Source organism: Pempheris klunzingeri, chromosome 15 (genome assembly GCF_042242105.1).
Source record: "Pempheris klunzingeri isolate RE-2024b chromosome 15, fPemKlu1.hap1, whole genome shotgun sequence".
Taxonomy (NCBI): Eukaryota; Metazoa; Chordata; class Actinopteri; order Acropomatiformes; family Pempheridae; genus Pempheris; species Pempheris klunzingeri.
In genome coordinates, this window is record NC_092026.1 from 226,472 (window position 1) to 250,812 (window position 24,341).

The 24,341-nt window shown below is 50.6% G+C and overlaps 2 protein-coding genes across 3 annotated transcripts; one reads left to right on the top strand and one right to left on the bottom strand.

The window, feature by feature from the left end:
- Positions 1 to 271: 271 nt before the first annotated feature.
- Positions 272 to 15,341, bottom strand: afg3l2 (AFG3-like AAA ATPase 2). Of its 2 annotated transcripts, none has more exons than XM_070844471.1 (17): positions 15,089 to 15,341; positions 14,826 to 14,925; positions 14,558 to 14,620; positions 14,344 to 14,459; positions 13,067 to 13,219; positions 12,919 to 12,993; positions 12,407 to 12,528; positions 12,050 to 12,323; positions 11,579 to 11,716; positions 11,111 to 11,264; positions 10,410 to 10,517; positions 8,906 to 9,031; positions 7,678 to 7,788; positions 3,751 to 3,866; positions 3,355 to 3,555; positions 3,051 to 3,245; positions 272 to 1,985 (listed from the first exon to the last, which is right to left on the bottom strand). In XM_070844471.1, exons 1-17 carry the CDS (start codon positions 15,170 to 15,172, stop codon positions 1,746 to 1,748), a joined length of 2,376 nt encoding a protein of 791 aa, XP_070700572.1. In that variant the 5' UTR covers positions 15,173 to 15,341; the 3' UTR covers positions 272 to 1,745. The 2 variants fall into 2 exon arrangements, with proteins under 2 accessions (XP_070700572.1, XP_070700571.1); XM_070844470.1 differs by having other exon boundaries at positions 12,407 to 12,531; positions 15,089 to 15,340.
- A 359-nt stretch (positions 15,342 to 15,700) lies between these two features.
- fastk (Fas-activated serine/threonine kinase) lies at positions 15,701 to 24,207 on the top strand. Its single transcript, XM_070844469.1, has 11 exons — positions 15,701 to 15,849; positions 16,688 to 17,561; positions 17,812 to 18,139; positions 18,244 to 18,431; positions 18,586 to 18,734; positions 18,811 to 19,027; positions 21,609 to 21,768; positions 21,956 to 22,047; positions 22,144 to 22,831; positions 22,917 to 23,031; positions 23,148 to 24,207. Exons 2-11 carry the CDS (start codon positions 16,730 to 16,732, stop codon positions 23,232 to 23,234), a joined length of 2,856 nt encoding a protein of 951 aa, XP_070700570.1. The 5' UTR covers positions 15,701 to 15,849; positions 16,688 to 16,729; the 3' UTR covers positions 23,235 to 24,207.
- Positions 24,208 to 24,341: the final 134 nt, after the last annotated feature.

A 24,341-nucleotide genomic window follows, 5' to 3' on the forward strand; every position in this document is an offset into this window, starting at 1 on the left:
CAAATATATGTGTGTGTGTGAGTGTGTGAGTGTGTGGGTGTGTGTGTGTGTATGTGTGTGAGTGTGTGGGTGTGTGTGTGTGTGTGTGTGTGTGTGTGTGAGTGTGTGTGTGTGAGTGTGTGGGTGTGTGTGGAGGGATGTTGTTGCTAAAGAAGTTCTTATTCTTCTGAATGATTGAAGTTTGTTCATGAGGTTGTTTGAGACTCCGAAGCTCCGACTGTGAAAACGTCCATTAAACTGGTTTAAATAAAGTTTTCACAGAAGAAAAACGTTTAGTTTGTTTAGGCTTTTAATGATTGATAGATTGATTCATTAATGTTTCCGACTTAATTAAAACACTTGAAACAGGACAAACATCAACACATTATTATTCTCACACGTCTTCAGTGAAGGCCGCCGCTCACATCAGACAGCACACTGCAGTAAGTGATCAATAACTAATCAATACCTGATCAGCGCCAACTGCTGCTTTCATCCTCCATACGCTAACATTAGCTTTTCTGTTAACATTCCTCTCCAGCTGTCTGAGCTGTCTCCGTCAGTTTGAGGCTAACTGCTACAGCTGGTTACCATGGAGACGTTCTCTTGTTTTAATCTCAGAGGAACCAAAAAGTCCCCAGAACCTCCAGCTCACTCAGCTCAGGATTCATAACTGCGATAAATAAGTGATTCAGAGTGCCCACATTATTCTAAGTTCCACATGTTTAGATCCTCAGATCAGGTGGTTTTACTGAGAGCTCCGGGTTCTAAGGAGTCAAAACCCAACAACCAGATTATCCGAGATGAGAACCATCTGCTCAGAGTCCCAATCTAGAACCTAAAACAGGAGCTCTGCATGTAAAGGAGTGTTCTTTGTTGGTTCTACAGGTTGGAGTTGAAGTAAAAGTTTCTCGGGTATGTTTGATGTAGAACCCAGCTGTGTGGCAGAGATCAGTTCTTTGAAGTGTTCAAGAACTCAATGACAGGGTTCTTTAAGTCAGTTCCGGTTTTAGTTCTGTAGAACGTTCTAGAGGTCTGTGTGTGGAAGATGTAGAACCGTGTGATGGTCTTAGAGCTCCAGATTCTGGACCTGACAGTGGGGAACATTTTAGAACTACATGGGTGTGATGTACAACTCAGAGGGGGGAGGAGGGATTCTAGAACCAACAAAGAGAATGTTTCTAGAACTGCTGTTAGAGTTCTATTTAGAGTTCCACGTGCAGAAATGTTTTGGATGTCAATGTCAGTGAGGTTCTACAGTTGGGATGTTTAATGTCCCCTAAAGTGATCCTTCCCCATAAAGAATAGCTCAAATGTCCACGTGTGTATTTGAATGTTCTAGAACCCCAAGTGGAGTAACAGTTCCCAACCAGGACACAGAGGGTTCTACAACAGCTGAGCAGAGTTCCCTCCTCATAAACACCTGAGGTCTAAGGTTAAATCAGGGTTCCACATCTATGAGGAGGAAGGTTTAGAGGGTTCTGGACCTCTAAGATGGAGACAAGGTGACTGTAGAACTTGAACCAGGGTGTAGACAAGTGTGGGAGGGCTGGGCTAGAATGATGGTGGTAGAACCCATCGAAAAGAACATTTAAGAACATCAGAGGGTTTGGTGAAATGTTGTAGGAGCAGAACTATGAATGTTCATTCTGGAAGGTTCGTGACCTCCTGAACAATTGTGATTTCAGAACTCCAGACCGACGATATTTTGGATTCGCGTGAGAGTGCTGGGACTGTTTTGGTGTTAGACGGTCCATCAGAGGGTTCTAGAAAGGCATTCCTCCAGAGATCTGGCGAGCAACCTGCTCGTCCGGGGTCTCCTCCTTTTCCTTCCTCTCCTGGTTCCAGTCCTTCAGACCCTCTGGCAGCGTTGTGTCCTCGTCCACGCCGCCGGTTCCCTCCACAAACTCCTCATATGTTGACTTCTCAGCAAACGGTCGTTTTCCCAGGAGCTCCACCATGTCGCTCTTATCCAGAACCTCCTTCTCCAGCAGCCGCAGCGCTACCTGCGGGACAACGCAGGAACACAAAGAACCAGGTCAGCACTCCACTCCACTGCCTGGAGCTTTGCATGAAGCCAAGACCCAGAACATTCTGAGCAGGGTTCTACGGTCAGAGGGTTTCAGGGCTGTACGTTAAAAGGCGAGTGGACCTCCCAACACAAGAATGTTCTAGGTTCTAGGTGAAGGTTGAGAGTCTCATCGTGTCCTCACAGTAGCGACTGATCCCGTCTGACTGCTTCCTGTCGGTCCGTCCTCAGTGGGCACCGTTTTGACCTGAACTTTACTTCCTGTTTCTGTGTCCTCTGGTCGCTACAGGGTTTGTTTCCATGGTGACAGACGGACTCAGTCTGGACGGAGAGCGTCTGCTGTTACAGGATGTGACTGTCGGACGCTCTGCGGCTGTGAGGACACGGTGTTAAAGGGTTCTCTGTCTTCTCAATGAACAAGCATAACAGAGAATCTTTTCCTCCTAAACTAGAACTCTGATATTAGAATCTAGATCATTTCTGAGAAGAATCTTTTCAAAATAAGCTCTAAAACCTAAAACCTTCACTTCAGATTTTATCATGGGAGGATCTATTTATTTTTTTTCTATGTCAGGGTTTTAATTTATAAGGAAAAAATAGCTATTATAGTTGAACACCAGGCAGAGAACAGTGATTATGATGTAGAACGTTAAAACAAACGTTCAAGCATTCGACACAGAGAACAGTTTCAGAACTGTTATTTATTCTGTTCTAGGCAGAACTCTAAAAAAAAAACCTAGTGAGAGACCAAAGGGTTCCACTGATTCTTTGGTGTTCCCACTGTTGGGCTCTATAGATAAGAAAAAAAAGAGAATCCGGAAGAGAACCCGTTGTCCAGCAGAAGGGTCTAGAGAGGCATCCTCATATCTAGAAACTTCTGCTGGAGTCATGCTGCCGCTGTGAAACCCTGTTCTGCATCCAGAACCTGTTCTACATGGAGCTCCAGAACCAGCTGTTCTCCGTCCATACAGACCAGAACAGAGCCAGGCCGCGAACCCTGTGGGGTTCTGGCTGCTGTTCTGACCCCTGTGGGCGTCTGTACCTTCTCCACCTCTGCCTTCTTGTCGCTCAGTAGGCGGTGCGTCCGCTGGTACGCCTCGCTGATCAGGCCGCGGACCTCGCTGTCGATGAGGCGAGCCGTGGCCTCGCTGTACGGCTTCTCCAGAACCATCTCGCCCTGCCGGGGCAGGTCGAAGGACACCTGACCTACCTTCGCGTTCATCCCGAACTGGACAATCTGCAGTAGAACGCAGGAAAAGGAAATACACCATCAGCTGGTTTTACCTCCGTCAGGTTCCACATTCTCTCACTTCCTGCTGACCTCTGACCCCCGTGTGACCTCTGACCTGAGCATAGGCGCTCTGGGTGACCTTGCGGAGGTCGTCCTGAGCGCCGGTGGTGATGCGTCCGAAGAAGATCTCCTCAGAGACGCGCCCCCCCAGAGTCATACACATGCGGTCCAGCAGCTGCTCTTTGGTGTACAGGTACTGCTCCTTAGGCAGGTACTGAGCGTAACCCAGACCCTTCCCTCTGGGAATGATGGACACCTGCACAGGTAACAAATACAGGCTCTAAAACACCCGGGCAGCTGAAGTCGTGGTCAACAATCATTCGTTCAACGTTTGGAACATTTTTCAGTTCGTCAAATAACTGAATTGGACTTTCAAGTGATGAGAAGTGCCGACACGTCCACCACCTGAGAGCCGGATCAGACACACCAGCTAAACATTGATAAGAGTGACCTTTAGCAGTGGGTCGGCGTGCTCCAGGAACCATCCGGCAATGGCGTGACCGGCCTCGTGATACGCCACCGTCTTCTTCTCCTCCGGCTGCAGGACCTGAGTCTTCTTTTCCAGACCTCCAACACAAACATAACAAAAGTTATTCCTCATGTTTCACTGAGCCTGAACATCGTTGCTTCATGTGTTCAAGCAGAACTTCTGAACCTTCTACACCTTCTAAACCCTTCTGAACCCTTCTGAACCTTCTACACCTTCTAAACCCTTCTGAACCCTTCTGAACCTTCTACACCTTCTAAACCCTTCTGAACCTTCTACACCTTCTAAACCCTTCTGAACCCTTCTGAACCTTCTACACCTTCTAAACCCTTCTGAACCTTCTGAACCTTCTAAACCCTTCTGAACCTTCTGAACCTTCTACACCTTCTAAAGCCTTTAAACCTTCTACACCTTCTAAACCCTTTAAACCTTCTACACCTTTTAAACCCTTTAAACCTTCTACACCTTCTAAACCCTTTAAACCTTCTACACCTTTTAAACCCTTTAAACCTTCTATACCTTCTAAACCTTTTAAACCCTTTAAACCTTCTACACCTTCTACACCTTTTAAACCCTTTAAACCTTCTATACCTTCTAAACCTTTTAAACCCTTTAAACCTTCTACACCTTCTACACCTTTTAAACCCTTTAAACCTTCTACACCTTCTAAACCTTTTAAACCCTTTAAACCTTCTACACCTTCTAAACCTTCTAAACCCTTTAAACCTTCTACACCTTCTAAACCTTTTAAACCCTTTAAACCTTCTACACCTTCTAAACCTTCTAAACCCTTTAAACCTTCTACACCTTCTAAACCTTTTAAACCCTTTCAACCTTCTACACCTTCTAAACCTTTTAAACCCTTTCAACCTTCTACACCTTCTAAACCTTTTAAACCCTTTAAACCTTCTACACCTTCTAAACCCTTTAAACCTTCTACACCTTTTAAACCCTTTAAACCTTCTACACCTTTTAAACCCTTTAAACCTTCTACACCTTCTAAACCCTTTAAACCTTCTACACCTTCTAAACCCTTTAAACCTTCTACACCTTCTAAACCCTTTAAACCTTCTACACCTTTTAAACCCTTTAAACCTTCTACACCTTCTAAACCCTTTAAACCTTCTACACCTTCTAAACCCTTTAAACCTTCTACACCTTTTAAACCCTTTAAACCTTCTACACCTTTTAAACCCTTTAAACCTTCTATACCTTCTAAACCTTTTAAACCCTTTAAACCTTCTACACCTTCTACACCTTTTAAACCCTTTAAACCTTCTACACCTTCTAAACCTTTTAAACCCTTTCAACCTTCTACACCTTCTAAACCTTTTAAACCCTTTAAACCTTCTACACCTTCTAAACCTTTTAAACCCTTTAAACCTTCTACACCTTCTAAACCCTTTAAACCTTCTACACCTTTTAAACCCTTTAAACCTTCTAAACCTTTAAAACCTTCTACACCTTCTAAACCTTTTAAACCCTTTAAACCTTCTACACCTTCTAAACCCTTTAAACCTTCTAAACCTTTTAAACCCTTTAAACCTTCTACACCTTCTAAACCCTTTAAACCTTCTACACCTTTTAAACCCTTTCCAACCTTCTAAACCCTTTAAACCTTCTAAACCCTTTAAACCTTTTAAATCTTCTAAACCTTTCAAACCCTTTCCAACCTTCTAAACCCTTTAAACCTTCTACACCTTCTAAACCCTTTAAACCTTCTACACCTTCTAAACCTTTTAAACCTTCTACACCTTTTAAACCTTCTAAACTTTCTAAACCTTTCAAACCCTTTAAACCTTCTAAACCTTTTAAACTTTCTAAACCTTTTAAACCTTCTAAACCCTTTAAACCTTCTAAACCTTTTAATTCTTCTAAACCTTTTAAATCTTCTAAACCTTTCAAACCCTTTAAACCTTCTAAACCCTTTAAACCTTCTAAACTTTCTAAACCTTTCAAACCCTTTAAACCTTCTAAACCCTTTAAACTTTCTAAACCTTTCAAACCCTTTAAACCTTCTAAACCCTTTAAACTTTCTAAACCTTTTAAACCCTTTAAACCTTCTACACCTTCTAAACCTTTTAAACCTTCTACACCTTTTAAACCTTCTAAACTTTCTAAACCTTTCAAACCCTTTAAACCTTCTAAACCTTTTAAACTTTCTAAACCTTTTAAACCTTCTAAACCCTTTAAACCTTCTAAACCTTTTAATTCTTCTAAACCTTTTAAATCTTCTAAACCTTTCAAACCCTTTAAACCTTCTAAACCCTTTAAACCTTCTAAACCTTTCAAACCCTTTAAACCTTCTAAACCCTTTAAACTTTCTAAACCTTTCAAACCCTTTAAACCTTCTAAACCCTTTAAACTTTCTAAACCTTTTAAACCCTTTAAACCTTCTAAACCCTTTAAACCTTTCAAACCTTCTAAACCCTTTAAACCTTCTACACCTTTTAAACCTTCTAAACCTTTTAAACCTTCTACACCTTTTAAACCTTCTAAACCCTTTAAACCTTCTACACCTTTTAAACCCTTTAAACCTTCTAAACCTTTTAAACCTTCTAAACTTTCTAAACCTTTTAAATCCTTTAAACCTTCTACACCTTCTAAACCTTTTAAACCCTTTAAACCTTCTACACCTTCTAAACCCTTCTACACCTTCTAAACCCTTTAAACCTTCTACACCTTTTAAACCTTCTACACCTTCTAAACCTTTTAAACCCTTTAAACCTTCTACACCTTCTAAACCCTTTAAACCTTCTACACCTTTTAAACCTTCTAAACCTTTCAAACCCTTTCCAACCTTCTAAACCCTTTAAACCTTCTAAACCCTTTAAACCTTTTAAATCTTCTAAACCTTTCAAACCCTTTCCAACCTTCTAAACCCTTTAAACCTTCTAAACTTTCTAAACCTTTCAAACCCTTTAAACCTTCTAAACCCTTTAAACTTTCTAAACCTTTCAAACTCTTTAAACCTTCTAAACCCTTTAAACCCTCTAAACCTTTTAAACCTTCTAAACCTTTTAAACCCTTTAAACCTTCTAAACCTTTTAAACCTTCTAAACCTTTCAAACTTTCTAAACCTTTCGAACCTTTTAAACCTTCTAAACTTTCTAAACCTTTCAAACTCTTTAAACCTTCTAAACCCTTTAAACCCTCTAAACCTTTTAAACCTTCTAAACCTTTTAAACCCTTTAAACCTTCTAAACCTTTTAAACTTTCTAAACCTTTTAAACCTTCTAAACCTTTTAAACCTTTCAAACTTTCTAAACCTTTTAAACCTTTCAAACTTTCTAAACCTCTCAAACCTTCTAAACCTTTTAAACCTTCTAAACCTTTTAAACCTCCTAAACCTTTCAAACTTTCTAAACCTTTCGAACCTTTTAAACCTTCTAAACTTTCTAAACCTTTCAAACTTTCTAAACCTTTTAAACCTTTCAAACTTTCTAAACCTTCTAAACTTTCTAAACCTTTCAAACCCTTTAAACCTTCTAAACCTTTCAAACTTTCTAAACCTTTTAAACCTTTCAAACCTTCTAAACCTTTTAAACCTTCTAAACTTTCTAAACCTTTCAAACTTTCTAAACCTTTCAAACCTTCTAAACCCTTTAAACCTTCTAAACTTTCTAAACCTTTCAGACTTTCTAAACCTTTTAAACTTTCTAAACCTTTCTAAACCTTTTAAACCTTCTAAACTTTCTAAACCTTCTAAACCTTTTAAACCTTCTAAACCCCGTCTGAACACATATTATTATTATTATAATATCGCTCTCTGCACACACCAGACTGCATTCATCCAGACTTTTGGTTCATAGCGTTCATTTAACACGTCTTCATGTTCTCTGCCTTCTGATTGGTCAGACAGTCTCCTGCACCAGTGACACGTGGTCTCACCTCCGATGACTCTCTCGATGGCCTGTTCAAAGTGTTTCTGGTTGATGGCGTCTGACAGGTGGCGAGCGGCGATCAGAGCCGCCTCGTTACAGACGTTCGCGATGTCCGCACCTGACGGAGGACAGACAGAGGACGTCAGAGGACAGACGGAGAACATCAGAGGACAGACGGAGGACGACGGAGGACGACGGAGGACAGACGGAGAACGACAGAGGACAGACGGAGAACACCAGAGGACAGACGGAGAACATCAGAGGACAGACGGAGGACGACGGAGGACGTCAGGGGACAGACGGAGGACGTCAGGGGACAGACGGAGGACGTCAGAGGACATCAGAGGACGACGGAGGACATCAGAGGACGACGGAGGACAGACGGAGAACATCAGAGGACAGACGGAGGACATCAGAGGATAGACGGAGGACGACGGAGGACATCAGAGGACGACGGAGGACATCAGAGGACGACGGAGGACATCAGAGGACAGACGGAGGACGTCAGAGGACAGACGGAGGACGTCAGAGGACAGACGGAGGACGTCAGAGGACGACGGAGAACATCAGAGGACAAACGGAGGACATCAGAGGACAGACAGAGGACATCAGAGGACATCAGAGGACGACGGAGGACGACGGAGGACGACAGAGGACATCAGAGGACAGACGGAGGACATCAGAGGACAGACGGAGGACGACAGAGGACAGACGGAGAACGTCAGAGGACAGGCGGAGGACGTCAGAGGACAGACGGAGGACGGAGGAGGACGTCAGGGGACGACGGAGGACATCAGAGGACAGACGGAGGACGACAGAGGACAGACGGAGAACATCAGAGGACAGACGGAGGACATCAGAGGACAGACGGAGGACGACGGAGGACATCAGAGGACAGACGGAGGACGTCAGAGGACAGACGGAGGACGACGGAGGACATCAGAGGACAGACGGAGGACGTCAGAGGACAGACGGAGGACGTCAGAGGACAGACGGAGGACGTCAGAGAACATCAGAGGACAAACGGAGGACATCAGAGGACAGACAGAGGACATCAGAGGACAGACGGAGGACGACAGAGGACAGACGGAGGACATCAGAGGACAGACGGAGACCATCAGAGGACAGACGGAGGACATCAGAGGACAGACGGAGGACGACGGAGGACATCAGAGGACAGACGGAGCCCCAGAGTGAGAGGAGGTGGAGGGATGATCCCACCTGACACAGTTTACCTGAGAATCCAGGTGTGAGGGCGGCCATCTTCTTGGCTAGAGCGTCTTTGTCCAGGTCCGCGGCGAGCTTCAGAGGACGCAGGTGGACTTTAAAGATGGACGCCCGTCCTTTGATGTCAGGAGGACCTGAGACAGCAGAGACGCCCTTCAGTCTCTCAGCAGCTGGACGAGCTCTAATCCTGTTTATCGTTAATCTGAACTATCGGTCTGATGTTTGTTATTATGATCATTACTATCACTAATATTAAAGTTAGCACTGTGCAGCTGGATCAGACCTGGACCTGTCAATCTACCTTTAGGTACAGCTGTTTATTTACAGGGATGTCTCCCCCAGGGACGAACCCCAGGACAGACCTAGAGACAGACTCTAGGACAGACCCCGGGACAGACCCCGGGACAGACCCAGAGACAGACCCCGGGACAGACCCAGAGACAGACCCAGAGACAGACTCTAGGACAGACCCAGAGACAGACCCAGAGACAGACCCAGAGACAGACCCAGAGACAGACTCTAGGACAGACCCAGAGACAGACTCTAGGACAGACCCAGGGACAGACCCTGGGACAGACTCTAGGACAGACTCTAGGACAGACCCAGAGACAGACCCTGGGACAGACCCAGGGACAGACTCTAGGACAGACCCAGGGACAGACTCTAGGACAGACCCCGGGACAGACCCAGAGACAGACCCCGGGACAGACCCAGAGACAGACCCAGGGACAGACCCAGGGACAGACCCAGAGACAGACCCAGAGACAGACCCAGAGACAGACTCTAGGACAGACCCAGAGACAGACCCAGGGACAGACCCAGGGACAGACCCAGGGACAGACCCAGGGACAGACCCCGGGACAGACCCCAGGACAGACCCCAGGACAGACCCAGAGACAGACCCAGAGACAGACCCAGAGACAGACCCCAGGACAGACCCAGAGACAGACTCTAGGACAGACCCAGGGACAGACCCTGGGACAGACTCTAGGACAGACTCTAGGACAGACCCAGAGACAGACCCTGGGACAGACCCAGGGACAGACTCTAGGACAGACCCAGGGACAGACTCTAGGACAGACCCCGGGACAGACCCAGAGACAGACCCCGGGACAGACCCAGAGACAGACCCAGAGACAGACCCAGGGACAGACCCAGAGACAGACCCAGAGACAGACTCTAGGACAGACCCAGAGACAGACCCTGGGACAGACCCTGGGACAGACCCAGGGACAGACCCTGGGACAGACCCTGGGACAGACCCAGGGACAGACCCAGGGACAGACCCAGGGACAGACCCCGGGACAGACCCCAGGACAGACCCCAGGACAGACCCCAGGACAGACCCAGAGACAGACCCAGAGACAGACCCCAGGACAGACCCAGGACAGACCCAGAGACAGACCCCAGGACAGACCCCGGGACAGACCCAGGGACAGACCCAGGGACAGACCCAGGGACAGACCCAGGGACAGACCCCGGGACTGTTGTCATGGTAAGGGTTTTTCTCACCGATGTAGATCTGTCTGTCGAAGCGTCCGGGCCTCATCAGAGCCGGGTCCAGGATGTCCGGTCGGTTGGTTCCTGCTAGAACCACGACGTTGGTCGCTGTGTTGAACCCTGACAGAACAGAGAGGAGTGAGATCTCTGACTTCCTGTCACTTCACTCTGTGACTGCTGATCACTAAAGTTACTTTCACGTTACATGCTTTATGCCACTAATGATAAGACCATGGAGGTATTTTCACAAGGGGATTAATAAAGGATCAATAAAGGCCTCTTTAAGATGGACTTTATTGATCCCCCATCGGGGAAAAGTTACAATTTAGCCAGTTAGTGTGAGTTATTCTGGTGTCTCAGCCACAGAAAGGTCAGTTCCCTCACGCATTTTTCACCTGTGCATTGATTTATCTGAAAGTCAACGGACCCAAAGGACCTTTACTGAGTCTTGCGACAGATTTGTTCGCCTTAGCTTTGATTCTGTTTTTAGTAACTCGCTGCAGCGGTGAACAGAGTGAGCGGGAACTTTTTTCTTTGGAATGTTTTTTGGGAGTTCTGATTCCCTGCAGTAAGTGGTGTGTGTCCGGTCCTCTACTCCGCTACAGACAGCTGCACTGTGGATAATACGGACTGGCCCTTTAATTGGATCCTGATCAATGAGGTCACTCTCCTCCCATGATTCCCCCGTTTCCCATGATTCCCCTGTGCCCCACCGTCCATCTCCACCAGCAGCTGGTTCAGCGTGTTCTCCTGCTCGCTCTGTCCTCCAAAGTTTCCTCGTCCTCGTTTACGCCCCACGGCGTCGATCTCATCGATGAAGAGGATGCAGGGAGCGTTCTTCCTCGCCATCACAAACAGATCCCTCACCTGCACAGGAAGTGACATCATGATGACTGTGGGGTTAGAGATGCTCTGTGTTTGTCTCTTCATACTCAGCAATGATGACTCTAGCACAGCGTAGGTTTACGCTCCTCACTTCACCAAGAGCAACTACACACCATCTGAACGGCGGTTTAGTTGTGGTGTGGATCGAGTGATCCACAGTGAGGCTGGTAGGGAACCAATCTAACCGCAGACGGTGTCATTACTCTTCAGCATCAACAAGTACGAGTTGAGGCTTTAAACTCAATGTGTGTGTGTGTGTGTGTGTGTGTGTGTGAGCGTGTGTGAGCGCTCCTCACCCTGGCAGGGCCAACACCCACAAACATCTCCAGGAACTCGGAGCCGTTGACAGTGATGAAGGGCACGTTGGCCTCGCCAGCCGTCGCTTTGGCCAGAAGAGTCTTTCCTGTTCCTGGAGGCCCCGTCAGGATGGCTCCCTACACACACAATACACAACCATCAACGGTACAAACACACACTGGACCCGTCATCAGCCTCACCCCTCAGGTCCTGTCCTGCCCTGTCCTGCCCCGTCCTGCCCTGCCCCCCCCCCCCCCCCAACCTGGGGTTTCTCCTTCAGGTTCGGCCTCAGCGATGACGATCGGTTTCACCTGTCACCTGCGATGTCTTCGGTCCAACCTCACCTCAAAGATCTCAGGCCTGCCCACACCCCACCTCCACCATGGAGATGTTGGCCCCCCTCACCTTAATGTTCCTCAGGGATCCTATTCCAGCCTTCATGGCCCTTGCCCTCACCTTGGGGCCCTCACCTTGGGTATCTTGGCGCCCAGGTCCTGGTACTGTTTGGGGTTCTTCAGGAAGTTGACAAACTCCATGATCTCCAGCTTGGCCTCCTCGCAGCCCGCCACATCTTTGAACTTCACATCGATCTCATCTTTCAGGATCTTCGCCGTCGTCTCGCTGACGCTGAACAGCCCACCCATCCCCCGGCCGGGACGCCCCGCCCCTGCCGGGCCTCTCCGCAGCATAAAGAGGAGGAAGCCGATGATGAGCGCGGTGGGGAGCATGCTCAGAAGGAACGTTCTGGGCAGGAAGGATGAACGTTAGATCTCAGACCTACAGACGGATAAATCAGCGCTGCGTGGTGCGTGCAGCAGGTTCCTCACCCGTCGCTCTCGGTGGAATAAACCACCGGCAGGCGGTTCTCTCCCTCGATGCCGAGCTCATACTGAGCCGTCTCCAGATTCCTCTCGAACGTGTCCACGCTGCCGATGTTGAACCACACATACTGCTGAAGAGACAAACAAACACAGTCTTCACATTCATTCACCAAATCTGACTAAAGTACGTCCAGCAGCCATGGCAGCAAGTGTACAAACATTTAGAGGAGGAGCTTCGTCCCGCCTCCTTTTGGTGTTTAGACAAATGTCATCATCCGGTGAGGGCGCATGGGCTTTACATTCATGCATGTTTAGTATGTGTGCTCATAGTTACCTCTGTTGTTTAGTGTAGTGTGTTATATGTGTTCATATCACTTCTAATAATTGTAAATTATATACTGGAACAATAACATCAAGTAAAATAAAACCACAGTAAAAACAACAAGCGCTGTATTAACTCCCCCAAAGTTTTAAATAACACAAGCAGTAAAACAAAAGCATACAAACTTAGCGCTCACCCCGTCAACCGGCGTCTTCCCCGAAGAGAAAACCACCTTGACATAACGTTTGTTGACCACCTCCAGTCGGTCCACCTGAGGCACAAAGCAGACATTAGAGCAGTGACCCGGTCCGATGAGGGCGGTGACGTCAAGGCTTCTTTCTCACCACTCCTTTGGACAGGTAGTTGTTGACAAAGTCCTTCCAGGTGACCTCTCGCCCTCCGTCCCTGAAGAAGAAAAAATAGGCGACGGTGGTCCAGAACGCCGCTCCACTCAGGAAGTACATCCGAAACTCCTTATCATCCCAGGGAACATCGCCCTGGAAACACCACAGATGAGATCAGGCCCACGCCGGAGTAAAGGTATGCATCTACGTAGCACCTTTAAAGTCATTTCAACTACTCAAAGCGCTTCACACATCGTTCATTCAGGAGCAAACTGGGGTTCAGTGTCTTGCCAGTGACCTTCCGATTGATGGACAACCCACAGCCGCCCCTTATGCTCACCTGTCTGACCAGGTGAGCATAAGGGGCGGCGTCGGTGCGGTCACATTCTGCCACCACGTCATTACTGTGATAAACACAGCTAATGAAGTACATCACCCCCACACAGGCTGCACTGTCTATGGTCCCGTTACCCATAAGGCCACTGACCTCAAAGGGGAAGGCTGGACCGGTAACGCTTCGTTCAGCGAGAACAAAGTGGAACAGTTCATGCTAAGACCATTAGCCGTTAGCTTGCCAGCCCACATAAGAACCAATCAGGTGCTGGTTTGTAGTTTTCCAGTAAACCAGCAGCAGACTGCCGGCCTCCCAGAGTCTCTGTGATCAGACCTGCGATCACAAACACCTCCACCGGGATGAGTTTAACAAGCTTTTAGCATTACTTACTTAGAACACGTGGTCAGAAGAAGTGCATTTTCAGGACCCAAAGGTGGAGATTTAAGCTCATGAGCTCCTTTTCCACCGCAGGAGCTTTTCTCATTTACCCGGGATTTTGAAAAACCTCAGCGCGTTTCCACCGAAATGACCCAAGGAAAAAAACTTTCCCTCAACCCCAAACTTTCCCTGAAAAAAGTTCCTAGTAGCGAGGAGGAACTTTTCAGATTACCCAGAATCCTTGAGGTGCGGGGCTGTGTGCTGAAGAGCGCTGATTGGTGGAACACACTTGCAGCGTTCCGCACTTCCGTGTTTAAGCCGGTGTGGCCGCAAACTGGTTCATTTCACTTCTACAAGCTTCACTTTGTTTGTGTTTTGATCAGTGTTTCCCCAACCATTATGCTGGGGGGGCCCCGCCCCCCAATGGCACCACAGTCTACATGGTGGCACGTTTACAATTCTCCTCTGCTCTCTGTACCGCACTACGAGAAGTAGACGGACGACGAGGTCCAGGCTCTTTTGAGTGTATTTGCAGAGGAAGAAATTCAGCAGGACCCACTCTGACCTTCAGCAGACGGCTGTACCAGTGTGAGTCCTCCCTACGGCCTCCTCGTTTTCCTCCTCCTCCGCCTCCTCCTCCTCCTGCCCCCCCAGAGGGTTTCTCATTGGCAGGTTTGGCCTCTGAAGACAAAAGGTCAATCCATCAATCAATCAGGTGAATGGTCAATATAGATTCAGTGATCGATAAACAGATGTTTCGGTGTGTCAGTCATCTCTACCTTTGGCAGCTGATTCAGCCTCAGTGCTTTTTTTCTGATTTTCTGGAAAATATTTCTCAAAACCTGAAAACAAACAAAAACCATCTCTGAACTGAACACGTGTTTGTTCTTCTGAACATGTGAGGACCATAAGGACTGAACCTTCAACCATGAACCTGAGTGCAGCTCACCTGTGATTCACCTGGTCCTCTCACAGACACAGGTGAGAGAACACACACACACACACACACACACACACACACACACACACACACACACACAGGTGTACCTTTCGGTGGTCGGGAGCTCAGCCTCCTGTAGGCTCCCAGCAGGTCTCTCAGCAGGCTCCGCCCACTCTCCACCTGTCCCTTCGAGCTCGAACACGTCACCTGACCAACAGCAGACAGCCAATCATCACTCCTGTCAGGACCTGCCACACAGGTGACTTTACCTGACGTCACACACAGGTCAGCGAGCACCTGCGTCACGACAGGCCAGACGTTTAGTGTGACAGTGTTAGCATATTAGCATGTTCGCATGTGATCCACCTACCAGCCTGGCCGGAGCGTTGGAGGGCAGCAGCAGCCGGAACGTGTTCCTGCAGCCGGCGGACAGCCGCAGGTAGCGGTGGGCCATCCTCACAGCGGATCACACCGACACCAGCCGGCAGACAACGGCGGTAACGAGCTCTAAACACGACTCAAGTTCAATGTTTCTGTTCCGTAATCACACTGTTCCGCCATCTTTGCTGGAGTCTTCTTCTTCTATGGTTTCGGGTGGTTCTGACGTCAGTGGACGTGTTGGCGCCCCCGCAGGAGGAGAGAGGAACTCACCGACCTGCTGCCCCAGGTTACTGCCTCATCCCTGTTTACTGGACAGACAGGAAACACCTTCCCACTGCCTTTGAGTTTAATGCCAATTAATTATTAACTTCTTTATCTAAGTGAACACTTTGTAACATCTTATTCCTCATGTATCTCATGACCTGTTTCTAACTGAGTCCTGAGAACATCGTGTCGGTGAGCCTCTCCTCTCCTCCGGTAAATGATGGTGCTGCTTCATCCTCATCCTTCATGTATATCTCTGGTTAATATTAATAACAGGTGTCTGTATCAGAGCAGCATACAGGTGGCGCTGCCCCCCCCCCCCCGTCCCCGTCCCCGTCCCGTTGCATGCCGGGTAGAGCAGGATGGCTGTGGGTCGTGTGGAGGAATGAGACGGCTGACCGCAGACTGCTTCCCCGGTGAACCCGCACTCTGAGCGGCCTCAGGTGTTTCAGCAGAGCGGAGCTGCCGGTGCGTCTGAGTGATGAGGTAAACTCTCCGCCACTGTCAGCCGATAATAACCGGCTTAACCCGGGTTATAACTGAGTTAACTAGCCGGGTGATAACCAGGTTATCCAGCAGCGCTGCTGCGAGAAGGACAGACTGATGTTAACATGCTAAGAGGCTAACAGATCAGCTGGTGGAGGATCGGAGCTGACTGCTAGTTTAGCTTAGCTCACTTAGTTTATTTAACCTGGGTTTAGCCTCAGTCTGCTTGTTTCAATTTAGTTGACGCGTTGTCTTACTTAGCTTCGTGCCCCTGGTGGCCGGGCTAGCCCAGCTGCTCACTGACAGCCGGCGGAGATGTTACAGTCTCCGCCGGCTGTCAGTTAGCAGTCCAGCTAACAGTTCGGCTAACAGCCCGGCTAGCTTCCTGGTTAACTTCACCAGCGGACGCTAAAGACTCAACCGGGACGTCAAAAGCAGGCATGACGTCACCATATTGATATGGCATATGTAGTGACGTAACTGAAAGCGCTGCGGAACGTGTAACCGGCTAACTAGCTGGCTACATGCTAACATTAGCATGTGGGCCTATGTGCAAGAGGACTGACAGGTGGACAGGAAGTGTGTGAGAAGCTGTCAGGTCAAGTTCAGTGATTCTGACTTACTGTCTTTAGTGTCTCACTAGCAGTAGCTAAAGGGCAACTTACTCTAACTAGAGCTTTCAACCTGGGGGCTGGTCTAGTTGCTGGTGTTAGCATGTATCCCCTGCTGATGTTCTTTGACCTGAGACAACTTTTTATGGTCGGTTGTCATGGCAACAGTATGCCCACCAGCTCAGATTAACTGCACCTTTAATATGTTCATGTCCCCCCCCCCACAGGAGTGCTGGGCTGTGCCCTCCAGGTGTCCTGGCTCTTGGACTATGCTCTGTTTGTCCACTGGGTGGCGCCTCTTGAGCCAAGCTCACTGCCTCCCTCCCCGGCCCCCCCGCCCCGCCACTGTGAGCATGTACGCCACGCGCCTCTACGGCACTGCGGGGGGAGGAGGAGGTGGGGGCGGGGGAGGAGGGGGTGGAGTTAAATCGGGGCGCAGGGCAGGGCTCGCCATGCTCGAGGCATCTCACCACCCCCACCCCCCCCACGCCCACCTCCCTCACCACCCACACCCGGCTCCGCCTCCCCCCGCCTACCCGCTGTATCAGGGCCGTCCGGACACTCACCGGGGGGCACACTTCCACCATCACTATCACCCCCACCCACAGCCTACCCACATGGCCCCAAACCCGCTTCCCCCCCACTACCAGCAACACGCCCACTTCCATGCGTATGGAGGGGGGTCGGCGTCTGGAGGCGGAGGAGTCGCCGGCGGCGGCAGCAAGAAGAAGACGTGGAACTTCATCCATGAGAAGATGAGCTACGACACGTTCTTCACCATGAAGCGCCTGATCGAGCGCTCGCGGCAGCCTGACGAGGTGCTGCGCTGGGTCACCCAGAACCCTGCCAAGATCTCCCACAACCACTACCCCGTGGCCCTGCAGAAGATCGGACAGCTGCTGCAGGCCACGCCACCGCCGCCGCGAGGCGTAGGGAACGACCCCGATGCCGAGGCTGCGGGAGGAGGAGTGGAGGGCTGTGACGGGCGTCAGATCCTGGAGCATCAGGACTTCCAGACGCTCTGCAACGCCATCGTCAACGACTGCGCCAAGTTCGACAACTTCAGCATTGTCAACTGCCTGTACGCTGTGGCTGCGCTCGGTGAGTCACCATAACAATGATGATGTCATGTAGAGATCAATACCAACCAATCGGCTGATCAGCTGGTTGGATTTAACAGATCTTGGTGTCAGAAGATGCTCAGGTGAGTCTCCACAGGTGTGTCAGGACGGGTCTGGTCCATCCGGTCCGATCAGAGGCATCCTGGTCTGGTCTGAGGCGCCCCGGTTCAGTTCGGTCTGAGGCGCCCCGGTTCGGTCCGGTCTGAGGCGTCCTGTTCTGGTCCCTGCAGGTCTTCCCAGTGAGTCTCAGGTGGTCCAGGTGTTGGAGGCGGAGTCCCAGGCCAGACTGAACCAGTTCAACCAGAAGGACGTGTCCATGGTGTTCAGCTCCAGCATGAAGCTCCACCCGGGCAGCCAGCACCCACTGACCGAGGCCTGCCTCGCCGGCCTGGAGAAGAACCTGGAGCGAGAGCGCCACCCACAGACGCTCTTCCTGCTGCTGTCATACTACAGACTCAAGTGGCGTTCTCTGCAGCCACAGGAACCCGGCACCGCCACGGGAGTCGCCAACAACAACACCAACACGCCTCCCAACCCCGAACAGCTGCTTACTAACAGGTGAGACGAGGCAAACCCCCCAAAGTCCTCCTTAGTTATTGTTTCCCACATTTTAAAGGGTCTGATCTGTTTGTCTCTGATCTCCGTCCTTGTCCGTCTCTCAGGAAGATCCTGCGTCTGGTCAAACACACCCTGGCGAGTGTCAGCGGCGTCCGTGACCAGGAGATGGCGCTGCTGGATGAGATGTTGGCGGCGTGCGCCCGTGAGGCGAGCAACAAGAGTCTGGAGCTGATCTTCAGCTCCCACCTGTTCTACCAGAACCGCCAGGAGAGGTTCATCAGCAGCCTGGCAGGTAAAGTCCCACCACAGCTATCCTGAACCCTGAGCCCCACCTCAAACCAGCATACCGCCTTAAATTTGAACCGCCGCCATGGAGGTCATCTCCATAGGAACGCTGTGGCGCCATGTTGGCCGTACTGACCATGTGACCTGTTGCTGTCAAACAGAGGAGCTGCCAAAGAAGGTGGACAGCATCACGCCGTACACGATGGCTCTGATCGCCAAATACATCGCTCGCCATCGCCTGAGAGAGACGCGACTGCTCGACACCATCGCAGACTTCCTGGTGAAGAAGGCGGAGTACCTGGACAGTAAGGTGAGGGCCGGCCGGGCGGTCGGGCGGTCTCCGGCGCTCTCGTACGGGACTCAGGTGCGTCCGTCTGTGTCCCCAGGTGATCCAGAAGCTGGTGTTCCCCTTCAGCAGGATGAGCTACCGTCCGTCCAGCGAGCAGCTCTTCTTCTCCCGGCTGGAGGAGGTGGTGGAGCTGAAGGCGCTCAGCTCGCCGCTCGCCACCGTCAACATCCTCATGTCTCTGTTCCAGCTCGGACACTTTCCAGGCCTGGTGCTGCACCGAGTCTTCTCCTCCGCCTTCATCAGCAACGTCACCAGTGAGCACCGGAGAACAGTCAGTAACGGCAGAGAACAGTCAGTAACGGCAGAGAACAGTCAGTAACGGCAGAGAACAGCCAGTAACGGCAGAGAACAGCAGAGAACAGTCAGTAACGGCAGAGAACAGTCAGTAACGGCAGAGAACAGCAGAGAACAGTCAGTAACGGCAGAGAACAGCCAGTAACGGCAGAGAACAGCCAGTAACGGCAGAGAACAGCCAGTAACGGCAGAGAACAGCCAGTAACGGCAGAGAACAGCAGAGAACAGTCAGTAACGGCAGAGAACAGTCAGTAACGGCAGAGAACAGCCAGTAACGGCAGAGAACAGCCAGTAACGGCAGAGAACAGTCAGTAACGGCAGAGAACAGCCAGTAACGGCAGAGAACAGCCAGTAACGGCAGAGAACAGCAGAGAACAGTCAGTAACGGCAGAGAACAGCCAGTAACGGCAGAGAACAGCCAGTAACGGCAGAGAACAGCCAGTAACGGCAGAGAACAGCAGAGAACAGTCAGTAACGGCAGAGAACAGTCAGTAACGGCAGAGAACAGCCAGTAACGGCAGAGAACAGCCAGTAACGGCAGAGAACAGTCAGTAACGGCAGAGAACAGCCAGTAACGGCAGAGAACAGCAGAGAACAGTCAGTAACGGCAGAGAACAGTCAGTAACGGCAGAGAACAGCAGAGAACAGTCAGTAACGGCAGAGAACAGCCAGTAACGGCAGAGAACAGCCAGTAACGGCAGAGAACAGCAGAGAACAGTCAGTAACGGCAGAGAACAGTCAGTAACGGCAGAGAACAGTCAGTAACGGCAGAGAACAGCCAGTAACGGCAGAGAACAGCAGAGAACAGTCAGTAACGGCAGAGAACAGTCAGTAACGGCAGAGAACAGTCAGTAACGGCAGAGAACAGCAGAGAACAGTCAGTAACGGCAGAGAACAGTCAGTAACGGCAGAGAACAGCAGAGAACAGTCAGTAACGGCAGAGAACAGCCAGTAACGGCAGAGAACAGCAGAGAACAGTCAGTAACGGCAGAGAACAGTCAGTAACGGCAGAGAACAGCAGAGAACAGTCAGTAACGGCAGAGAACAGTCAGTAACGGCAGAGAACAGTCAGTAACGGCAGAGAACAGCAGAGAACAGTCAGTAACAGCAGAGAACAGTCAGTAACGGCAGAGAACAGCAGAGAACAGCCAGTAACGGCAGAGAACAGTCAGTAACGGCAGAGAACAGCAGAGAACAGCCAGTAACGGCAGAGAACAGTCAGTAACGGCAGAGAACAGCAGAGAACAGCCAGTAACGGCAGAGAACAGCCAGTAACAGCAGAGAACAGCAAGTAACGGCAGAGAACAGTCAGTAACGGCAGAGAACAGCAGAGAACAGCCAGTAACGGCAGAGAACAGCCAGTAACGGCAGAGAACAGTCAGTAACGGCAGAGAACAGCAGAGAACAGTCAGTAACGGCAGAGAACAGTCAGTAACGGCAGAGAACAGCCAGTAACGGCAGAGAACAGCAGAGAACAGTCAGTAACGGCAGAGAACAGTCAGTAACGGCAGAGAACAGCAGAGAACAGCCAGTAACGGCAGAGAACAGTCAGTGACGGCAAAGAACAGTCAGTGACGGCAGAGAACAGCCAGTAACGGCAGAGAACAGCAGACAACAGCCAGTAACGGCAGAGAACAGTCAGTAACGGCAGAGAACAGCAGAGAACAGTCAGTAACGGCAGACAGTCAGTAACGGCAGAGAACAGTCAGCAACGGCAGAGAACAGCAGACAACAGCCAGTAACGGCAGAGAACAGTCAGTAACGGCAGAGAACAGCAGAGAACAGCCAGTAACGGCAGAGAACAGCCAGTAACGGCAGAGAACAGTCAGTAACGGCAGAGACCAGCAGACAACAGCCAGTAACGGCAGAGAACAGTCAGTAACGGCAGAGAACAGCAGACAACAGCCAGTAACGGCAGAGAACAGCCAGTAACGGCAGAGAACAGTCAGTAACGGCAGAGAACAGCAGACAACAGCCAGTAACGGCAGAGAACAGCCAGTAACGGCAGAGAACAGCAGACAACAGTCAGTAACGGCAGAGAACAGCCAGTAACGGCAGAGAACAGCAGACAACAGCCAGTAACGGCAGACAACAGCTAGTAACGGCAGACAACAGCCAGTAACGGCAGACAACAGCCAGTAACGGCAGACAACAGTCAGTAACGGCAGAGAACAGCAGAGAACAGCCAGTAACGGCAGAGAACAGCCAGTAACGGCAGACAACAGTCAGTAACGGCAGAGAACAGCAGAGAACAGTCAGTAACGGCAGAGAACAGTCAGTAACGGTAGACAACAGTCAGTTACGGCAGAGAACAGCAGAGAACAGTCAGTTACGGCAGACAACAGCCAGTAACGGCAGACAACAGTCAGTTACGGCAGAGAACAGCAGAGAACAGTCAGTTACGGCAGAGAACAGCCAGTAACAGCAGTACCTTTAGGTAGGTTGGGTACTGCTGGGTATCTATAAATAGACAGTTGGCTGGCTGGCTGGCTGGTGAGGCTCCAGTGGGCCCAGGCTGATGCAGGTCCTCTGCCCCCCCAGACAGCCCGTATGCCCTGATCGTGCGGCGGTACCTCTCCCTGCTGGACGCCGCCGTGGAGCTTGAGTACTGCGACTACACCGGACCACGACTGCAGGACGCACACAAGGTCCTGATGTTTGACCACGCCCTCACCGCAGACGAGGTCAACCGCAAGTACAGGTAACACACACACACACACAGAGGTAATTCACACACATACACACACACACACACAGTCACACACACACACACACACACACACACACAGAGGTAATTCACACACACACACACACACACACACAGAGGTAATTCACACATACACACACACACACACACACACAGCTGACTGGTTCTGGTTCTGGTCCAGTTATAAAGGTCTGGTGGCTGAGGCTCTGCGACAGCTGGTAGGAGAACAGAACTACAAACAGGACGAAGTACTCGCCCCAGGATACTACACAGGTACCACACACTGTAGTACTGCAGTACTTTCCCTGTAGTACTCAGAGTACTGCAGTACCTGTAGTTTTGTGACCCCCGTCTTTGTGTTGTCTTAAGACTTCGTGCTGTGGGTCGACGGCTCCGGTCGGGTTCTGCCGGTCCGGGCCGGTCTGGCTCTCGGCGCCGCCCCTCAGTCCTGCGTCACCACGACGTCCAAACCGGCCGACGGGACGATTGCTGTGGTGACATCAGAGTTCCAGAAGTTTGCTCCGTTCACGGCGCTGGAGGACGGCGGCGAGCAGCCGTGTCAGGTTGGCGAAGCAATGGGCGGGGCCACGGAGCCCCGGTCCTTCCTGTCCCACCACATCCGCGGCAACCCAGGGGCTGCGGCGGGGCCCCCACGGGCCGGCACTAATGGGGGCCCCCTGGACTACGGGCCGTACTTTGTCCCGGCGGCAGAGTACTACGCCGGCCTCGCCAAAGAGCACTCTCTGGAGAGCCAGGACAGCTCCACGCTCAGCAGCCCCCCCTCGGACGGCCTGGTGCAGGCCGGTGCCACGGGGCCTGGGGGCACCGCCGCCCCCGATGCCCTCTTCCAGTTCTCCATTAGGAAGATCCTGGAGGATGATGGGGGGGCGGGGGCCCCAGGGAGCCAGGGGACAGACTGCGAGCTGCCGGCCTTCTATGACGGCGTGGCGTACTCAGATGGGTCCGGTGCCGACAGAGAGCCCCCTTCGCCGCAGCTCCACCCCCCCGACAGATCTGATGCAGACAACCCCCCCCTGGACCAGAGGCAGATCAGGAGGTCAGTTCAGCATGCAGGGTCTGGGTCCTGGTCCTGGTCTGGGTCCTGGTCCTGGTCTAGGTCAGTAATGGTGGTCTCTCTGCAGGGTCATCATGTCCGTCAACGATAAGTGGCACTACTGCCACAACTCGGACGTCCTGGTTGGCTCCCGCGCCATGAGGGACCGCCACCTGAGGCTGCTGGGATACATCATTCTACAGGTCAGCGCCGCCGCTACGCACACACGGGTCACTCCAGGACCTACTGACCCACCTGCCCCCCCCAGCAGCCCTCAGCCTGTCATGTGACCTGTGTCTCTTGTCCCCCCCCCCCCCAGCTGCCGTACCACGAGCTGGAGAAGCTGAACGGCATCGAGGAGGTGAAGCAGTACCTGCACAAGAAGCTGCTGGACGTCCCGCTATGACACTGCGTGTGCGTGTGTGTGTGTGTCGGCTGCTTCAGGTCTGCAGTTGGTCCTGGTCCCGGTCCCGGTCCCGGTCCCGAGTCCGGTTCAGAAGTCACCAGATGGATGGATCTGGTGCAGCTGGTGGATTCAGACTCCCATCAGGCCGTGCAGCATGTTAAAGGACCTGCCCGCTGTGTTCTGACCGTTAATCCAGATCAGATCAGACCAGACGTTTCCAGAAGGTTCTGGTTCTGTTCAGTTTTAGAAAAACTATTTAAACTCCATCAGATTCTCACAAACCAAATTCTGTTCACTTTCCACTGGATTTAAAAAGCTGCTTTTAGTTCCTTTTGTTTGAATGTTGTTCTCCAGTGCATTCAGATACTTCAGTAGTCTTTCTTCAAAGCAGAAAGAAACAATCATTGAACGAGGATATTAAGAAGATTCTCAGGTTATAAATGTTGCGAGTGTCCTTGAATGCACCACGAGTGCTGCCGTCACAACAGTGAGAAAATGCGGACTGGTCCTTTAACGTGTGGTAGTGCTGGCTGTGATCTGATTGGTCGCTGTGTGGATGAACAAACATAACTTTTTTTGGGGGGGTGGACTGGGGGTGGGAGGGTTGGAGTCCCTTTTTATAAAGTTTGGTAACCATGGTAACGACGATGATGCATGTGTGGGAGTCTCTCACTTTTTCGGGCGTCACTGTTTTTTAATCAGACGATGAGCTAATGGGAGTTTTTTCTGTGGGGGGAGCCGGGGCCGACGGGTACCATAGTTCACTGAGTGCACACTAAGGGAGGGGGGAGCGGTATGACCATGGTAACGTGCCGCGTGTGTGCCAAAGGCCCGAAGGACAAAACGGCGTGCGGGTGCTTCCTGTCGGGTCGGAGGTCAGATTATTTATTTGTGTATCAGGTGACGGAGACGCTTGTTTATATTCTCAGAATCTATTCATCCAGATGTCTATAAAACCTCCAACCAAACTCCACTCGTCTGCCTGTCGTTTTTACCACGTCACCATGACAACGGCTCTACGTCACACAGGAGCCCAGCGAGGACGAGTCAGGTGAGGATGTCAGGAGCCGTACGTCCTGTTCACAGCGCTGGAAGAACGACTGCAGC